Source organism: Anser anser, assembly GCF_964211835.1.
Source record: "Anser anser genome assembly, chromosome: 1".
In the NCBI taxonomy this organism is placed as follows: Eukaryota; Metazoa; Chordata; class Aves; order Anseriformes; family Anatidae; genus Anser; species Anser anser.
Genome location: NC_139720.1, coordinates 39,480,691 through 39,500,594, shown reverse-complemented (window position 1 = coordinate 39,500,594; position 19,904 = coordinate 39,480,691). Strand labels below are relative to the sequence as shown.

The 19,904-nt window shown below is 35.3% G+C and overlaps 1 protein-coding gene across 4 annotated transcripts in view; it reads left to right on the top strand.

The window, feature by feature from the left end:
- ZFC3H1 (zinc finger C3H1-type containing) overlaps positions 1–19,663 on the top strand; it is a 39,457-nt gene extending 19,794 nt beyond the window's left edge. For 2 of the 4 annotated variants that reach the window (XM_083827038.1, XM_083827037.1), the window contains exons 17-35: positions 668–799; positions 1,886–2,007; positions 2,551–2,652; positions 2,988–3,104; positions 3,759–3,942; positions 5,788–5,974; positions 6,461–6,652; positions 8,587–8,824; positions 9,947–10,052; positions 10,137–10,335; positions 10,724–10,818; positions 11,763–11,873; positions 13,552–13,656; positions 13,743–13,908; positions 14,691–14,791; positions 15,965–16,066; positions 16,651–16,690; positions 18,627–18,689; positions 18,815–19,663. In XM_083827038.1, coding sequence (XP_083683164.1) covers positions 668–799; positions 1,886–2,007; positions 2,551–2,652; positions 2,988–3,104; positions 3,759–3,942; positions 5,788–5,974; positions 6,461–6,652; positions 8,587–8,824; positions 9,947–10,052; positions 10,137–10,335; positions 10,724–10,818; positions 11,763–11,873; positions 13,552–13,656; positions 13,743–13,908; positions 14,691–14,791; positions 15,965–16,066; positions 16,651–16,690; positions 18,627–18,689; positions 18,815–18,952 — 2,500 coding nt within the window. In that variant the 3' untranslated portion in view covers positions 18,953–19,663. Of the gene's footprint in view, positions 1–667; positions 800–1,885; positions 2,008–2,550; positions 2,653–2,987; positions 3,105–3,758; positions 3,943–5,787; positions 5,975–6,460; positions 6,653–8,586; positions 8,825–9,946; positions 10,053–10,136; positions 10,336–10,723; positions 10,819–11,762; positions 11,874–13,551; positions 13,657–13,742; positions 13,909–14,690; positions 14,792–15,964; positions 16,134–16,650; positions 16,691–18,626; positions 18,721–18,814 lie in introns of those variants that run through there. The other 2 variants (XM_083827039.1, XR_014580772.1) reach the window with 2 other exon arrangements.
- Positions 19,664–19,904: the final 241 nt, after the last annotated feature.

Genomic DNA, 19,904 nt, shown 5'->3' with positions numbered 1-19,904 from the left:
GGAATTTCAGTTGGAGCAGTTGAGTCCTATCACGTGCTTCAGGTTTTTTTTCCCCCTCCACTGTAAAGTAGTAAAAGAGGGAAGATGGTATTTTTACAGGCGTATTCATTTTATCTTGATGTAGATGTACGGATTCCTTAGAGAGCTAGGACTCCCAAAGTTGACATAGATTTTAATGTACGGATTTAAAACAAGCTTTAGTCTACTCAACTCCGGCTTTTTTTGTCCACAAATTCTAAAAATCTGTTGTGATTTTTTTCAAGTTAATCTTTTAATGGTTCTCTTTGTACTGGTATTTGACATTGATCTAATACTCATTAGAGCAAGGGTAAAGTTTTTCTAGAACCAAACCGAAGTTTAATTTCAGTAATTTGTTTTCCATGCTGTGTGATTACTACATTTCATGGCTTTATGTGAATTACATTCTGCATGTAAAGGAGAGGAGAATATTAGAAGCAGTTTAGAAGTGCTCTTTTGTTCATTCCCACTGTTTTCCACCTCCTTCATATATTACAGGTTAGCAATGTTTATGGTTAAGTAGTAAGTAGGGTTTTGGAAATATTAGATTTAGCACTGAAAAAGTGATTTTTTTCAGATATGTTTTGTTGAATAAAATTAATGTCTTAGTTTGTATGCTTTATCACAATAATTTGCTATTTTATTTTAGGTTTAGTCCGTATTTCCGAACCAAGGAAAAATTGTACCTCAGTTCAGTAACCTATAGCAATATGATTGAGCCAAAACAGTGTTTCTGCCGCTTTGATTTAACAGGCACATGTAATGATGATGACTGTCAGTGGTGAGTTCTTTATTTTGATTTTATTTGAACTAAATTTGTTCTAGATGTCTGATTCAAGATGGAAATAGGGATGGTTTTCATTTCTTCAAAAGGTCTGAACTTATGATCCTATGGACAAGTTCTACAAAAAATTACGTTTAAATACCCTATTTCAGGTACTTGGCTGGCAGTAAAAAATAAAAATAAAAATCTTGTATCTAAGCCATGAAGAAAGGAGGCTTTTTAGATACATGTTTTCTTTTTTTTTTAAAAAAAAAAGCAGTATAGACTGTTAGGAAGTATTTCACCCTTTGGTTGCCTGTAATTTAGACAGGGCTTCTCTTTATAGCTTCTGAATAACGTCAAACCATCATGAAGTTTTGGGTAGTGATTGGTAATGTTAAGCACAGTAGAAATGTATTGCGATGTTAATGGACATAAAGCTTATAACAAGTATTAAATGAGTTTGTAAGAAAATACTGTTGTAGTGGAATTCTGGTTTGCTAGGAAAATACTGGCTAATAATAAGCAGAATAAATTATTCTGCTTTTTTGAAGCCTGGTGTTAAATAATACTAAAAATAGTTTCTTAAATGATGTTGCACAGTATATTTTAAAAAGTTGGTAGAAGAAATGGATATGAATTAGTCATGAATACACTCACCTTGGAAACTTCTAACCACTAGAAAAATATTACAGGAGTGCACTTCAGCTCTTCTTTGCCCTTTTTGGTGGCAGAAAGCTTTCAGATCACTTTGTAGCTATTATCATCAAACCATACTTTGAATACTTCAAACACGGTTACAACTAATTCTTGTAACTAACCTGTTTGAACCAGAAAGTTCTAAATGAGTGTGTAGAGGCTTATTCTAATGAGCAAGGCTGTACTGAAATAATGAAGACTAGGGTTAAGTTACTGATGTAGGCTTATGTTTAGAGAAGGCCCAGAAACATTTAATGGAAATTTCAAAGCAGACTATATTGTTTTACATGGGTATCGGTTTCTTTATGCATTACCTGAGTGTGTACTAAAAACAACTTTCTAGTTATGGGCCTTATTAAATTGTTGCTATGATAAGTATTTTAATTGCTTATTTGTTTATTTTAGGCAGCACATGAAAGATTGCACTCTGAGCCGAAAACAGCTGTTTCAGGATATTCTGTCTTACAATTTAGAACTGATCGGTTGTTCAGAAAAAAGCACCGATGAGGAAATCAGCACTGCCACAGGTTTTTAAGAATCTTTTGCTTACTTTTGCATTTAAAGATTTATTTCTGAAGGGAATGGCTTTCATTAAAGCTTTGGGAGCAAGTACTTTGATGTAAAGTAGCATGCAAGATATTGCTGTATGGGGAAAAAATGTTTCTTTAATTGTCCAATTCAGCACTCAGGAGTGGGTTACCTTAGTGTCTTTACAGAGAGGGAAAAACCATATTGATTTGTGGAATGCTTCACTCAAAGGACTGCTGGGGCTCAGAGGGTGGGGGCAGGCTTAGGGATAAAATCTTGCCCTACTTCCTTACTACTTTTTTGTAACTACTGGACTGGTCTGTTTCAGTGGAGCTGGAATTCTAAGATAACGCTGTTGCAATATAGGCGAGTTGAACACGAGAACTTGTTCAGTTTTTGATTTGTGCTCCAGTGTGTTAAATTACCTTATCTCTTGAAGCAGTCATACTTCATGAATTCATCACAGGTTGTGTTAAATTGCTCTTAAGTTGCTTATCTATTTTCATTTGTGTTTACCTAAGATACGAATGCTCTTGTTTCAGAAAAATATGTTGAAAAACTTTTTGGTATAAATAGAGACCGTATGTCAGTGGATCAGATGGCTGTTCTTCTGGCTAGCAATGTCAATGAGAGTAAAAGTCACAGTAAGTAACCTCCTCGATAAACACAATATAAACTTTTTAAATTCTATAGGTACCTTAATGACTTTCTAAACAAAGACCTTTTTTTGTCTCAGTTTGTTAATTAAGCTCATGGTAGATTAAAAATGACAGTTTGTTTTAAGAACCTAGTACAATAGTTTTGGAGTCCAGTTTGAAAATGTGACTTATGTGGTTGAGAACAACAGATTTTAAATGCTGTTGAAACTTAAAAATTTTGCAAGTGCAACACGTATACATCTATAATCTTCATCTTTAAGGACATTTTAATCTGAAGTACAGAAAAGTAAAATAACTTCTACAATTCTGTTTGTTTACAGCACCTCCATTTACAACATGGAAAGATAAAAGGAAATGGAGACCGAAGTACTGGAGAAAACCTCTGTTAGATAGTAGCAGCAGTGAGGAGGAACAGTCTGTTGGACCTATTAAATATGGTAATCCAGAAGTGTGGCATCCATTTAAAAAACAGTGGAAAAATACCTATGAACCTCTTCCCAACGTTTAATTCTTAAAGTGGTTCTGAAGAAAACCAATGTTTTCTGTAGTTGACTTCCTCATACTTCCTGTTTGCAAACATTATTTTGCATAATTTTGAGTAAAGTTTGACCTTAATTTGTCATACTGGAGACAAAACAAATAACTAGTATAATCTGAGATTGGAAGTGTAAATAGGGCCTCTACCTGTTTTTGAAAGTGAGCAATTTATCTATAATGTTACAGCTTTACCAAAGGACCAAGTTAGATTTTTTTCCTTAGAACTATAAAAAAAAGTGAAACTTTGTTTTATCTTAAATGTATAGAATTAACCTTTGGTAGTGAGGTCATTGGGGGGAGAAAAAAAAAAAAGGATCCTCTTAAACATCAAACCAAAGCAACCTTTACTGCTGTTCATTTCTTACCTTCACATACAAAATTTTGACCAGTTTTCTACATGTTAGTTTTACATGTTAAAAATGCTGAAATAACGATATCTTGCTCTTGTCGATGGCTGTATTTGAAGTATATAAATGTCACTCCTTATATGAATTCTAATGTGACAAGTCACTTCTGTTTTGAAAAGATAAGTGTTTTTTTGTTTCCGTTTGCAGCCCACCCTACAGAACATAAAAAAAGAGTTCCAGCTCTTGATGCTGTGGTGACTCCAGATGATATCCGATACTTTACAAGTGAGACCGATGATATTTCCAACTTGGAGGCAAGCGTCCAAGAAAACCCCTGTGATGTACAGCTTTGGATTAAACTTGCATACAAATATTTGAATCAAAATGAAGGGTAAGTCTGCTTTTTAGATTGTAGATTTGCTTTTGTGCTTTACCCACACTACTATAATTAAGTTTCCTTTCTGTTGCTGAAGAACTTTCTTCAGCAAATCCACAAATTTATTACATAAAAGCAGGTTGAAAAAATAGACTTCCTACTGTATGCGGTATGGTGTGTAATAAATTACAATGACAGTTGATCTTTAGGTAGGTTCTGATTCAGTACGGAAGTTGGTGGAAGGCAGAGTGGGAGAAATAATTGTTTGAAAAGTGCACAGCCTAATGTATTCCCGAGATTACAGTGGAATGCTGTACTTCCAGTGTTAAAGTAGGGGACAGGTAAGATCACATCAGTTTCTCCTCTTCAGAGTAAAAATGGTTAGAATAATGTTTGAAGTGACATCGGTCAGAAAGATTTATTGCATGAACACTTCTGCTATATGGTTTTATCCCTGTAGAAATTGTCCAGTTGAACACTCAGTTTCTTCATAATTTTTCTCTTGGGTTTCTGAGTTTCTCTAGCTTTTTTCCTCAAATTACTCTGCAGAGTATGACACTTTTTATTGGCAATCAGCTGATTTCAGCACGAATTCTGTTACAATGGTTTCATTCTACAGAATGATCTAAATAGTGAGGTGCTAGCTTCAGGCAGAGGAGTTGTGGGGAGACCAGCTGTTGGAGGGAGGAAAGGGAGTGGAGAGGAGTAGCTGTTCTAAAAAGTAACGTGTAAACAGATAATGGAAAATGTTATAGATGATTTTAGGTGTATTAATAACTGCTCGAACACTAGAATGGAGGAAAAGTATGCTGTAAGCTGTTTGAATTACTATGTAATAGTAACAAAATACTACCCGAAGCATGGAGAGGCCAGTGCACAAAGAAAATACTACCAGCACGTGGCTGACTGAGGAGATTGCTTTCTAAAATATAAACTTAGTTGGAAAAAGACCAAAAAAACACAAACGGGGGGGTGGGGCCTAATGGAAGAGGATGAATCTTTTTTCGGAGCACATCCTCCCCAAGACCACCTTGGTATTACACTTAACTGAGTGGTTTTGTGGATGGCAGTGGTTCTGGGCTTTTCATAATGTACTCTGCTAAGAGGAGGAGTACAGGGGAAGAAGATTTGAGTCTTGTACATAATTAATTGTTTTAGTTTTACTTTGGAACATGTGTTCTTCCTCTCATAAATGTCTATGCAAATTAATTTCTAAAGATGTTCTTAGAATAAAAGTGGTCTCAAAAGCTTTCTGTGGTTTTACAGAGCTTTGTTTATAAATTGAAGGTTAGCTCTGTGGTTTGCAATTTACTCGCTTATTTAAGCTAATCTTGTATTACTTAATTATCATGAGATGATACCAGTCATCTCAAAGTAAAATTTACCTCTAAGCCACAAAAAAAAGTTGATTTTATGACATGCAAAGAAACCTGAAATAAACACTGTCTTTGCTGACATACAAAGTAAAATATGTAACAGAAATGTTCCAACTTTTAGCCTTGAAATTTCTTTTCAAGTTTGAGCCCTTATGAAGTGAATACCTTTGTATGATTGAAGCTTGGAACTTCAGCTTCTGGATAAATCGTACCAATTCTTAGTTAAACTGGCTTGTTTTCTTGGGAAAACTGATTTTTCCATGCAGTCCAATAACTTCATGTAATAACCTTTGAAGAATGAAAACTTGCTGAAACATGGAAAGCTTCATAATAGGAAAGGACAACACATCTCTAAAGAAAAAAAGCTGACTGTAACTTCCATTCTAATTATAAGCATCCACTTTCCTATTTTATATTGATTTGAGTCCTAATACTAAAAAAAAGAAAAGTAGGTCTGTTGCTTATTTATTTTAAATTTTCACAGCTCATCATCTGAGTGTTTGGACTCTACTTTAAATGTTTTGTCTCGAGCTCTTGAGAACAACAAAGAAAATTCAGAAATTTGGTGTCATTACCTCAGACTGTTCTCAAAAAGAGGAACAAAGGAGGAGATACAGGAAATGTGTGAAACAGCAGTGGAATATGCCCCATCCTATCAAATCTGGTGGACAGTAAGTAAAAGATTAAAAAAAAAAGTATACGTCAAGTGTTGGTGTAGGTATGCTTTTTCTACTGTAGAAAATGTGTATATTAGGGACAGTGTGAAAGGAAAAGTTTGACTTGAAAAAGATGTAGTGTTAGTTTATTTAAAACCTCTGCAACACTGCTCAGAAAATGAAGTGATTCAAAGTTCTGTTTGCAGGATATCTGTAGAAATCATGCTTTCCTCTAGAAATGATCAGTTATTTAAAATCAAGATGTTTAATTTTTTTCTTAAGCTTGCAAAATTTAAATAGTCACAAAGATGCAGAAAGTTGTTCTTTAACATTAAGTGTTTTGTGTGGATTAGTGTGAAGATTCAATGTGTGGGGAGGAAGGTTTGATTCATAAGGTGGTAGAAGACATTATTCAAAGTGTATGATTCATGTGATTTAAAACTTTACCTTGAAGCTTTTGCAAGTATTTTGATTTTTTAAATATGAATTATTTGTCTCTAGTTTTTGAATTTGGAGAATTCCTTTGATGGAAAAGACTACGTATGTGGGAGGATGCTACAGTTCCTAATGGAAGTGACAGAGGGAGAAGAAAATCCCAATCTCTTGTCCTTCCAGCTTCTGGAGACTCTCCTGTACAGAGTTCACTTAAGCCTGTTTACAGGAAGACATCAGAATGCTCTCGTTCTGCTGCAGGTAACTTCCAAGTTATCACCCTAGAATTTGACTTCGTACCTTCATCTTTCTCATGCTTGTGAATCCTAGTGTCATCTTCAAAAGATCCATTCCTTTTATTTGCTGAAGGAATCTCCCAGGGAATTCTATTTTAAAATACGTCATTGTAAAATTTGGGTATGCCTTTGTTTTTTTTTTGTTACTTGTTTTTTGTTGCTTGGGTTGCTAATACCCAAAGTTTATTAGCAAGGGAGGGCTAAACCTCAATACTTCCCAAGGAATTGCTTTACTTCTTGATTTCTGGTAAGCAGTCGAGCAGTCCTGTGAGTAATGTATTGCCTCAGGTACTCAGATGTTTCTTGTTGTTACAGAAATGATCAAATCAGTAACTTTTTGGAAGAACGTTGTGTGGTGTTATTTTGCATTACTGTTCCTGCTCCAGAACTTGATACATTAGTGACACGTTAGTGATACTGTGAACTCCAAAATCGTATCTCAGGCTTTTATTGTGACTGTAGAGAGACTTGAGGATCCTGTTACTGTTCTGTAGTCCATAGAAATGGTGGGTGATGGTGAGTGCTGAACATCAGCTTCCACTAAAAGTTGGAGCTGCTATTTCAACTGCAAGTTTTTCATTCCTGCCAGCAGGTGGCACCTGTGGCTTGCTGCACCTTAAAATATTTTTCTTGGTTGTGTCGTGTAAGTCTGTAATGTTTTTTTTTCTAGCTCCAGTTTAAATAGAAAATTGTAATGCTGTGTTGACTTTCTCCAACAGCTATTCTAAACACAGCAGTACTGATTAATTAAACTATGAATGTTTGACTGAATGAACAAAAAGAATGGGAAAAAGTATGCATCAAACTGAAATGAAAATCCAGACTATATGAGGGAAGAACATGGGTTGTCTTCCTTTACCCAAAGCATCATGACAAAACCAAACCGTTTTTAATATTCACCTGTAATGTGTAGTTGGAAAGACTATCTCAGGGAGACGTTTCTTAACCACATTTAATAAGAGATGATTTCTAAGTATAAATGTTATTTCAAATTGAGTAGTAATACTTCTCTTTGAAAACATGAAAGAAAAATTTCTAATGTAAATATTTTAAAGGGTGAATAAGCAAAACATTTTGGAAAGTTTAGCTTTTACCTCGTATTCCATAAGTATCTTGTAGAATTTTGCCTAAATTTGCAAGTACTTTGACTCCCTTGAAAGCACATTCTTTGGTTGTGCTGCTTTTGTCCAGAAAAAAGTTGGCATATCTCTAGCCATGAGAGTCTGTTCTGTTTTAGGAGCAGTTGTGTTTAGACTGTCTAATTGCTTGTTCTAATGATTTTATTTGGGATCTGCCAATTTAAATGGGCTTTTCTAGTTTTTGATGTGACTTTAAAAAAAGGTATTGGAAACGTTTCTGAGATGCAGGATACTGCTTCAGATTTTCCTAACCGATGTCTCTAGAGATGCTAATGCTTTCAGGAGTCTTGAAAAGCTGTGACTTAGTAGCTGTATAACTAAAACTTATAAAAACAAAACAAAAACCACACAAGGCTCTTAATAGGGTATAGCAAGCAGTATCCAACTCACAGATGAGTTGTCTCCAGAGGTAGTAAATAATTTGTATGTAACTGGATGTAATTGTCACAGAATTAAGCAGACAAATGTTGGGAGATGCATGGTTTCAACATCTATCTTTGTTTCCCTTTCAAAATAACAATCTTAGCAGTTTTTCCTAAAACTATTACTAGAAATTATGTAGCTGTGTATTACTTAAATATAGTCAAAAATTCATTCAAAGCCAAATTTAATCATGATTGATAGCATGAATTATTTCCTGTCTTTTCTGTGGAAAAGTTTTGAGAACATTAAAACTACTCTTCCTGTTTCCTCTTCTCATTCTTAGATCTTAAAGATTTTATATTTAAAATATATAATGTATTTCTTCTGATCTTTACAGAATGCCTTAAAATCAGCAAATGAAAAGATAATATCAGAACGCCTTACTGTAAGTGATCGTTGCTTGGCTTGGCTGGCTTACATACATTTAATTGAATTCGGCATTCTCCCAGTCAAATTCTATGATCCAGCTAATGTCGGTCCTTCAAGGATAATGAACAAAGAACCATTTTTAATACCATGGCAAACAGTTCAAGATGTGAAGACTGATCCTGATACGCTGTTAGCTATGTTTGAAGGTAAGATTAAGGAAGTAAACTGTTCACTGCATTACTCACTTCTTACAAATCAAGAAATGTTGTTATACTTCTGGAATTTCGTGGCAGTGTGATATTGCGGTGTGGCAGTGTGATATTGCTATATTAAGCCATTGGGATTAATCCAGTGAATATTTCATCCTGATTTGGACGGAAGAGTGAGGAAAGTCTGTGTTTTGGGTACTTAACACACACAATTTTTCATGTATTGTTCAGAGCCATAGCTTTTTTCCCTAACTATGATGTTCTATCAGGATAGAGAGCAGTGGCTTGTGATAGTATGGCATTGCTTATTTTTGGAGGGTGAAGAAAGCATGAAGCCAAACTTCTGTGGTCATTCCCTCTCTTCTTCCCCTCATTCCCAATGGGATGTCTGTTGGGAAGCTACTTTCATGGAAGATTAGTGTGCTTCCTTAAGAGGCAGAGCAAAGTGCGTGTTTGTCTGCATTAGGAGTTTACTTAAACTGAGTAACTTTTTTAAAGATCTCATGAAGATACTAGAAGAAATTGAATTGATTGGTGGTGCTGCCAGAGGGAGACTTTATATTAGCGTTGTTTGTATGTCAGTACTTAGTGTTAGCTGCACCAATATTGAATTGCCAGTGAGAACGTAACTATGCTGCAGACGGTAATGCAGTGTGCAAATAAATATTCAAGCATAACCTGTAGGAGTGGATGTAGTCTGGACATAGTGTGGTATTCACTATTGGGTAACTGTATATTTCTTCTCAACATAAAAAGAGAATTAGCACATGTTAGCTTTTGTCTCGGTAGAACTGATTTCAGCAGCAATCCTGTATATACGGGAGTGTAGTTTTAAATAGACGGTGATAAGCTACCATGTGTAATGTAGCTTTAACACTTTGTTGGTAGGTTCTTTCCTCTTTAGCGGGTTTGTGTTTTTTGGTTTTGTTTTTTTTGCAGTCTTGTTTTGTTGTTTTAAATGAATGAGGGATGACACTTGAAAGACTTTTGTCATTGTCTTGGAAAACTTTGTATGCTTCTGTATTTTTGTGGTTGTTAAATTACATTTTTTGTTAAAAGTTTTGAATAACTTTGACATTACTTGAGGTCTAAGGTCTTCATTTTATTGTCGTTTTGAAGATGCGGTCAAAACATGTACTGATGAGAGCCTTGAGGGTGACAAAAGAATAGCCGTCTGCTTTCCACTCTACAGAAACATGATAGCTTTGTTGAAGCTTCTTGAAAGGTAAGTAGTTTCAAGACATTTTTAATTAGACATTTTTAACTCAACTGTGTGTCCTTGAAAACTTAACTGTTACTTTTATTTAAGGTGGGAATCTGCTGCAGAACTTTGTAGATCTTTATTGGAGCTCTGCCCTAACAACTGCCCACTCTTGGAGAGTATGGCCACCTTGTATGTGCAGATGCAGCAGAGTGATAGTGCCTACCAAGTGTGGATTGGAGCATTTGAGAAGAATCCTCAGAATGCAGAGATCTTTTATCAGTTGTGTAAATTCCTTATTTCACAGGTAATACCACATCCCAAAACTCTTTTTGTTGGTCTTAATATTTTTTGCAATGTGTAGCTCTACTTTAATATAGAATTGGCAAGATTAGTGACGAGACTTAATGTAACCAAAGGAATTGTATACAGTGCTAAATCTGTAGCTCAATTGTCCATTCTAATGCACTGTTCATCTCCTTATGCAAGAACATTAGACAGCAACAGTAAACTCTGTAGTATGTTTTCATTCTTTCTGCTACCTACTGACTGTCCCAATTAGATTTCATTCTTGAGAGAATGAAGGCAAAGGAGCATTACAGAGATAGACACTGCTAGTTATTTATTGTGCTTAAATTGTTCTTGTCATCTTCAGGTTGATGTCTGATGTATTTTTTATTTAAAAAAACAAACAGGAAAGGTCAGCCAGTGTTCTTCCACTGTTACAAGATTTTGTGGGAGCTTTCTTTGAGAATACCTACCAACAGCATGATCCCATGGATCTGTTAAGGTATGTCTATAATATTATTTTCTGTTAAAATTTTGGTAATATTGGCATTTTCTTGAAAAACAAAACAGTCTAGAATTCTGCTATTAGATTGGCAGGTTTTGCTAAGACTTCAGTCAACTATGATTTGGTGTTTTCTAAGCATTATAGTTGTTTGTTTTTTATACTAAATTGTAAAAGCATAAGAATTTAAAGGTGAAACAGCTAGCAAGTTTAATTTGTGGATGTGGGGAAAAGGGAACATGATGCATGTATGCTGAAGCTTTTTTTTCCCCCGAAGTTTGGAACTTAAAACTGCATACCTTAAACTTGTTATTTAGGCAGTTGTAAAAGACCTCAATCCAGAGGTCCAGCACGCTTTTAATCAACAGATTATTGCTGAAAAGGCACAGCTTGGTAATCAGTCTGCTGAAATTCCACCTGAATTTTAGGCACCGAATTGGTTATAGTGAACCTTGCATATTTCAAAACTTCAGGAAGTCTGTCAAAGCTAACTGCCTTTCAGGGCCTTCAAAGGAAGACCTTCTTTGCTAAATCTTATGCAGATGAGACCTTGAAATCTTTTTTATCTCCAGGTTGTTAGGTTTTATTCCTGCTTGTGTTTCTTTACATTGAGTGTAGTGCTGGCAATGCAGTGTAGGTGTCTATAGGTAGATAATTGTATCATAGGTTTTGAAGTATTTTATGAGAGGCTGGGTGGGTGGTGGTGTCTGAGATATTTAACCTAGAGCCTAATACTGTAAACCACTTTGTGTATAAACCATCTCTATTTTTTATGTAATGCTCTCTATATAAATCTCTATCTGGATAGAGTTAAACTAATCTCTAAGAAAAGTAGGTGAGTTCTTAATACATTCCATTAATTGAATTTTTAAACTTTTATGTTCGTGGAGGAATCTTCAATGTTAGAAGGATATTCTCCGTTACTATTACTTTTTCTCTTTTAGATATCTTCTGAATTTTCCAATGCCAATTGAATTTACAGCACCTCTCTATAAAGAACACCTTACAGATGATGTTGTAAACCAGCAAATCCCATATTTGTGGCAGATATACTGGTGAGGCTTTTTACAGCATTTCTGAGAAAAACCGCTAGTAGGTCTTAGTAAATTGAGTTTTCAATTGCAGAACACTCATTATTTGCCCAAGCATGTGTCACTTGAGGTTCTTTCAATAAATGATCTGCCAGTCCTCAGAGAAACTAACTGGCTGCTGCAAAGCATAGACAGTTTTATGCAAGTTTTATGCCGACTCCATAAGTAGCTATTTGGTTTTTCAAGTAAAGGGGCAAATACGATGCTTCAGGTGACGACTAAGGATTGCTCAGAACTCCGACACTTTCAGTTTTTAATTGATGGTCAACTTCTAAACAGGTAAAACGTGTTTCATTTCAAGATAACGCCTAAGGTTTAGATTAAGTTATCTCAATGTTAGCTTACGGTATTGTCTATGAATTCCAATTAAGTGTATGTATATATATATTTTACTTACTAGATTTTAGTACTTACACAGTGGAAGTATTGTTAGAAAGACACTTGAGGTCACTGTTTCGTCATTAGTGACCTTAACTTAAACCACAGGAGAATTTGAGCTTAGGCACTTGGTCCTAGAGGAAAAATGAGTGCTTTAGAAATATGTGCCTAAATTACTTCTAACACAACTTTCAAAATTCATTTCAAAGAGTAGTTTTGTTGGTTTGGTTTTGCTACACGGTAAGTGCTTAGGGATTTGGGCCTATGTATTTTTCCTCTTTATAGGTGCAGCTGGCAAAAGACATAAAAGTTGACTTTTACCAGGTGAAAATAATCTGAAATTACTAGAGCCTCAAAAGATCAAGGAACAATGTTTTGTCCAGAAACATCATTCATCTATATCTATATATAGAAAGTATAGACGTCTGTCATGTGCGCACATGTATGTATGCACATATATATTTTGAGCAAAACTAGTAAATAGTTGACAGTTCTTGGAGAAAACTGGACTAGAATCAGGCACTGTGATTATGTTGCTCTAGTCAGTAGGGTTCTGTAGAAAGGTAGCTGAAACAACCCTACCCTATTTCGCATTTCTTTAGTCTTCATGCTTTTTTCTCTTATGACTTACTAGAAATCTTGGCTTTTGTTGTTAATTTACACCTTGAAATGAGGATTGATAACTGAATCTGAGGCAAAAAATGTCTCCTGTGTTTGAGGTCCTGTGTATTGTTCTGACTACATGTTTCTTTGAGGAGATGGTTTTAGTTTTGTTTTGACTATTTTTCTTTTTTTTCCCTCTGACATAATCAGCATGTTTCAAACACTTAATTTTGTTGTGAGAGTTTCATGTCATTTCTCAAGTAGTCTCTTTTAATACAACTTTGAAATTTATTCTTCTGGTGCTTTCCAAGTGGAAGCTCAAGACTTGTCTCCATTCTGTAGCAGTCAGAGCATCCTTAGAATAAGGATTAATAAAAGAGAGAAGCCAATGCATGCGTTACAAGAGAAGACAGTGGATAATGTTTCTATTTCAGTCAAGAATTGCATTTTAAATCGCACAGTTTCTGTATTATTTCTTACTTATGTGCAGTTGAGATTTGCTCATTGTAATACATTGACTGTTAAAGTTAGTCCATTTTGCTGCTAAACTGAAAACTCCTTTCGTGCTTCTCATGGAAGTTCTTTGTTTCTTACCCTTAATATAGAAGAGTATACACTGTGTATATAACATATCATATTTTTAAACTTTTAATATAAACAGTTTGTGCCAGTCTCTTCACACGAGTATTAGTGAAGCACTGGATGCCTACGAAGCAGCTCTTGGTGCAGTGATGCAGCAGGAAATTGTTCAGAACATCTGGCTGGAGTAAGTTCTTGAGACAAAAGTAATTTAATCTCAAAATTATTAAGTGGAAGCTACCAGAACCATTTTTTTCTTTTCTTTTTTTCCAGTTACCTTGTTTTTATCAATAGCAAAGTTGTTGGATCCAACAACAAAGTTCAAGAATTCAAGCTTTTTACTGACCTAGTGAATAGATGTCTGATTACAGTCCCCACACGATACCCAATTCCTTTTAGTGCTGCTGATTATTGGACCAATTACGAGTTTCATAACAAGGTAAAAATGTTTCTGGGGACAGTTTTAATTAAACAAAAAGACTGATATCCTTTTAACAAGTATCTGTAATTTACTTGTCAAAATAACAGTGTGAGAGCATCAGTAGCATATGTACACTGAGAGCTAGGAATTAGTAGAAAGAGATATTTGAGGAGAGTAGTGTTCCAAGCAGAAAAACACGTGGCAGTGACTTTCTGAATAAAAAGTGTGTAAGGCTAAGAGAGACTTTAATGTAAATAAATAAATTGCATGTCTTGATACTGTGTGAATACAGCTCTTAATGGCAAACTACTATTTCTTTGGTAAAAAGAAACTAGAAAGGAGAGAGAAGAGATAGTTGAGCAAGAAGAGTCAGCAGAGCTGTACTGCTGGGTGATGGAAACAGTATTGAAGCTGTCAGTTTTGATCACAAAAATTATAGTGCTTGAGAAACAGAGGAAATAGAGTAGAAAAGTAAGAGCAAGATCGAGTTGAGCCCTTCTGTAAGCTTTAATCTGTCAAGCTTTATTCTCTCTGTGAAACTCCTGGGTCCCATTTTGCTAATATCCAGTGCATTTCTTTTTATTCACTAAATACAGGCAGGAAATCTGTGGTATTAGCAACAGTATGTTGATTTATTTCTTAAATGAATTGATTTTTGTACCCCAGAGGTATAAAGTTTGTCGTTGATAAGGTTTATAGGTGGTAACTCACTTCAGTCAGAGTGTTCATAGTTTTGTCATCCCATTATTCTTAGCAAAATTAGATAAAGTAGATTAATATTTATAATTCAAATTTTGCAGGTAATTCTTTTTTATTTGAGCTGCATTCCAAAATCTCAACATTCCAAAACCTTGGAAAGGTTTTGTTCTACTATGCCTGCTAATCCTGGACTTGCACTGAGGTATGTAAAAACACCTGTAACCAAGAGGAACAGCTGGTTAATACCACTACTGTTTTCTGTACAAGATGCACATGATTTGATTTCTAATACAAAAATAAAACTCTTCCTCTTGTTGCATGTTGCTTGAGGCACATTGTGCCTTTTGATATCATCTCAATCTTTTTCTAGTATTTGAAAGGGTTCTGTTTTATCTACAGATAGGTTATAATTACACAGGAACTATTAATAAATATGTCCATGTTGTATATGTTTACAAATGTAAATTTCAAGTGTGTAGAGAAATGTTAGATATTATATTAAAAATCTTATTGTTACTTAATATCTGTTAAAAGTATAGTTTCAACATGGAGCAAAATAAAATGGATGCATCGGTATTTAACAGTGCTACCTGAAGGTTTGATATTTATTTAGTGAAGACAGCCAATCCTTAATTCTGAAAAAATCTCAAGGGAAACAAGAGCAGTTAGAGTAAACATCGCACCGACTCTTATACAGTATTTCAGAACGTACTCATCCAGTATTAGAGAATCCGTATTTTAGCATATTCAGTTGCAGTGAACTCAGGAACATTGTACTGAGTAAGTGTTTGAAAAGACCACGAACACTTACTGTTCGTCATCAACAGGGACTCCAAAGATTTCAAAGCCAGACTTGAAAAAAATGTATGGTTGGCCACGGGTTGGGGGATGCAGGGAGAATGACACACACCTTCTGTGAGCACAGGAAGGTGAATGGCTCCGTTTTAAGTCAAGTTACAATTTTGTCTAGGTGGAGCTTACAGCTTCCTTAGGCAATGTTGATACTGCAGGAAATGGGTGAGCAGAACTGTCTGCAAAGTATCTTGTAGCCATGTGACTGCGAAACTAATTAGCCTTCCTTCAAATATACAGTTACCTCACACATGCTAAAAACAGATCTTGTAATGTGCCAAGATCATATTTTCTCCGCGATTTCACGCTATGTAGTTACTCTCTGACGGTGTACTTTAACTTCTTTTTTGTTTCAAGAGCATGTTCAATCAATATTGTGTGGTGTCTTCCCTCTTTTTCCTACCCGCAACTCTTGGTTGAGATTAGGTGTAATATATTTTGTATAATGTGTATGTATCTTTGCATTGCTTTTCTGCTCCCAGTGATTAGAGCAGTGTTCCTTTCTCATGAATGCCTTTTACAGACTGCTTCTGCGATACTGGGAGGAGAGCAATGTTCAAATTCTGAAACTGCAAGCCAAGATGTTTACATATAATATCCCAACATGCCTGGCCATCTGGAAAATGTAATGCAACAGTCATACATCTGTTTTCATAGATATTGCTTTTGTTTATAAGGTTTACATCACAAAGGTAAATCTGAAATGTCCTTCAAATTGGGCTTGTGCTGGAAGTCTCTTTCATTATTTTATTATTTAAGCAGTAACTTTGTTACAACAGAGGTACTGTCACATCTTTAAAATGAAAAACGGAATTTCCCTCTTGGGGAAACTTATGTGAATTGATATTATACAGATAAAGATGAATGATATATTTACAAGTTGCCTTTTTAATTCAACTATTGACTTCTGTCTCCCCTCTCTACCCTCCCCTTTATATATCACAATAGCAGTAATCTCCATTATCCAGTGATGCTGAACTGATCTTTTTCTTCAGTGTTTGTTCATAATGGGGAACCACTGAAATGTCTTGCTCATGTAAGGTTGTTTTTAAAAAACAGTTATTTTTATCTTTTCACTGTAGATTAACATCATTGGAAGTTAGTTTCTTCTCAAGGAATTTGTAATTCCATTGCACAGTCAGTATTCTGCCAATTATGGCATTTAAAATCATTCAAGAATAAATATTTTTGTGTGTTTCTTTTTCTCAGAGCCATTGCTGCCGAATGCTTTCTAATGGGACAAAGAGAAGTAAGTCAACACACCTTACTAAAATGAAAAATTGCAAAATTTTTTCATTCTTTCACTTTATCCAAAGAAATGGTCATTTCTTAAACCCAAGAATTCTGGATAGTTGAAATATTCTCTGTGCAAACACTGAAGCATTTGCTTCAAGTGTGAGAAAGATCTTTGTCAATCAAGGTAGAAAGGATTATATTTTTAGTACTTCTGCATACTATTTGTATCTTTCCTGTACAGGGAAGTCTATATTCCCCCACCTCCCTTCCTTTTATTTTTTGTTTAACCTGGAGGAGATGGCTAGCACTTAAAATGCAGTAGAGGGGAAAAAATACTGTTGTGCCGGAAGATAACTAATGACTACCTGCCTTTGCAATCAGTTGGAAGGGTTTTTCTGCCAGGCAAATGCGTGTAGAGAATTTGAATGATTTCCCATGCCCCACTTACACCCCAAAGCTATCATTTCTTTTTCTCCAAAAATAATAAGCTTACTCATTGCTACTTAATGTGTGTGGGTGTGTGGGGATGTATTTTTATCCTGCTGTACGCAAATACAAGAGGTTTTTTGGCACAGCAACGGAATGAATCACTTCTCAGTTCAAACAGAATGGGTCTTCCTGGTATTGTTGCTGTCAGTCAGAATATTCTGCTTGTGGAGAGATGCTGTGTATTAGGGGGATCATGAAGACATGAGCTTGTTACTCACCACTCGTTTGTGGCATTTCTGAGCTGCTTCTCTGCTGTATCTTATTACACGTCATTCTTGCAGTGACTGGTTCTCAGCATCCTTCTCTTCTGTCAGTAGACTTTCTTTTGAAACAGTACTAAAATTTTAACTGATTCATATGTTAGATTCACATATGAAATCTTTTTTTTCCTTTTTTACTGTTTCCGTGAGTCTTTAAAAAAGAACACCCCTAAGTAGACAGTTATTTAGTTTGTAAGATCAAATAGTTCAGTCAGGAGACATCAAAGACATGGCTGTGTATTCAACCTTAATTCTGTCTCTGTGTTGGTCATTTGGTGTAATCTCTAATTAGTCACAGATCCCTGCTTCAGTCATTGTATTAGATGGACTGCATTTTAAGGCACTCCCTATAGTGAGACTGCGGACTTACAAGATCCCTGCATTATTTGGTTTTAAAATTGGAAAAATATATTTATAATTAATTGAGAAAAGAGCCTTTAAAGAATATGAACCAATTAGAATTCAGGCGTATGTAAAATATTGCAGATAACTGGAACTTCTAGTTAACAAGTAGGATGTTGTTTGAATTATGATTGAGATGCTGGATATATCATCCCTGGAGAACCTGTCACTTGCTTCCTTCAGCAGATCATTTAAAGGATTGCTAAGAGATTATACAAATGTTCCACAATTTAAAATGCCAACAAACCCCTACACCAATTACTTCTTGATTGGAGCTCGTAGTTTAGATAACAGTAATTGAAGGAGGCTTGAGTAGATGCTTGGAAAAGGAGAACCAAAAAGTATAATGCAGAGATAAAATGGAAATTGCTGTAGTTGCAAAGACATACCGGTCATTAAAGCACAGATAGATGTCATAGAAAAAAAAGGGCTAGGAAACAGTGGTTTTCATTGCAGGGTCGGGATTGTATGCAATAATAAGAAAGACCTTGGAGTTGTATACAAGTGAAAGTTACTGAATAAGCTGCTGCATTCCCTGTGCATGTTCTATCCTGTGCAATGAATAAGGCAAAAATCTTTTGAAGAAAAATGTCCTCATGTAATCAATCACGTGCATACAGGGGTTAGAATTAAGGTCAGACACAAACTTGCCTTTTCTTTCATTAGTGGCAATAATGCTTGAATTTGAAGCTATTAAAAACTGATCTAAAAATTTACTGCAACTGACTTTTGTGCTTCATATCACTCATTTTGATCTCACAACATGGTACTGACTTAATATTTGTTTTTATTTTACAGGTCCATCATTTATATCAGAGAGCTCTTCATAAGTTACCTCTATGTGCAACACTGTGGAAAGATGTAATGTTTTCTCCTTATGATTCAGTTTGAGGTTTCATATAAATTTTCTGCATATCCCATATCCTTAGATGTGGTGATGCTCAAGCTCTGGCTAAATCTTATATCTGCTTCCCCATCTCTTACAGCAACTCTTGTTTGAAGCATCAGGAGGAGGTAAAACTGATAACCTGAGAAAACTAGTTTCCAAGTGCCAAGAGGTTGGAGTCAGCCTAGATGAGCTTTTAAATTTAAACACTTGCAGAACAGAAAGCAAGAATCACTGAACACTGGGTGCAGTCAGCCATAAGTCCTGTTAAATGCCAAAATCAGTTGAATGATTCTTCAGGCTGATCTGTGCCTAAGATCTGCGTAAGGCAGATGAGTATTGCTGAGCATATCAAGTCTCCAGTCTGCTTTCCTTGAACCTGGAAACAATTAACATGACCCTCCTCTCTGGAAAAATGAACTCGCTGTCTGGCCTCGCTTCTGGGCCCTGCCAGATTCTCATAACATCATGTACGTAAGTATAGTTAATCAAAATGACAGACATTATTTTTTCATGTTTTCCTTTTATTTTCTGTTTTCTTTGTTTTGCTGTTCCTGATTCACTTGACACTCTCACTGATGCCTGAGAGATCTGTGTTTGGGGTTAATTTAATGGGCTGTGTTTACAGTAAAAAGCAAGTAGTCCACTTTGGGTTTTTCCTTTTTTAAACCTTTTTTGAGACTTTTTCATTACAGGATTTAAAACAAAAGCAGCCGCTCTTAAGGAAAGTGTAACTGCCGTGGCCACAAGTATGCTTCTTGCACTTGAAGGCTCTAAGAGGGTTGCTTACTGCCCTTTTCTGCATTGGACTCACGGCAGAGACTATTAAACTTGAAGATTAAAGAAACTATTGCAAATGCCAGTGCATCAGAACCTAAGAGTGGTCAATTATGTGCAATTTTTGTAAAGAAATTTTAATTTATAATAAAGTTTAACAGTTTAAAGTTAATATTGATCTGTTTTGTATTGGTACTACCTTGCAGCATTAGTTGTTTTTACAGAGATTTTCAATATAAGCTGACCTTATTAAAAAAACAAAACAAAACACATATATATTTTGTCCTTCTTCTTTTGATCAAAGGGTAAGCAAATGTGGTTGAGCTACCGATTGTGGATATACAAAAACTACATCTATGACTTTTTTTTTCTTCCTCTTGCCTCAGGTACACATCTATTTGTTCCATAGTGAC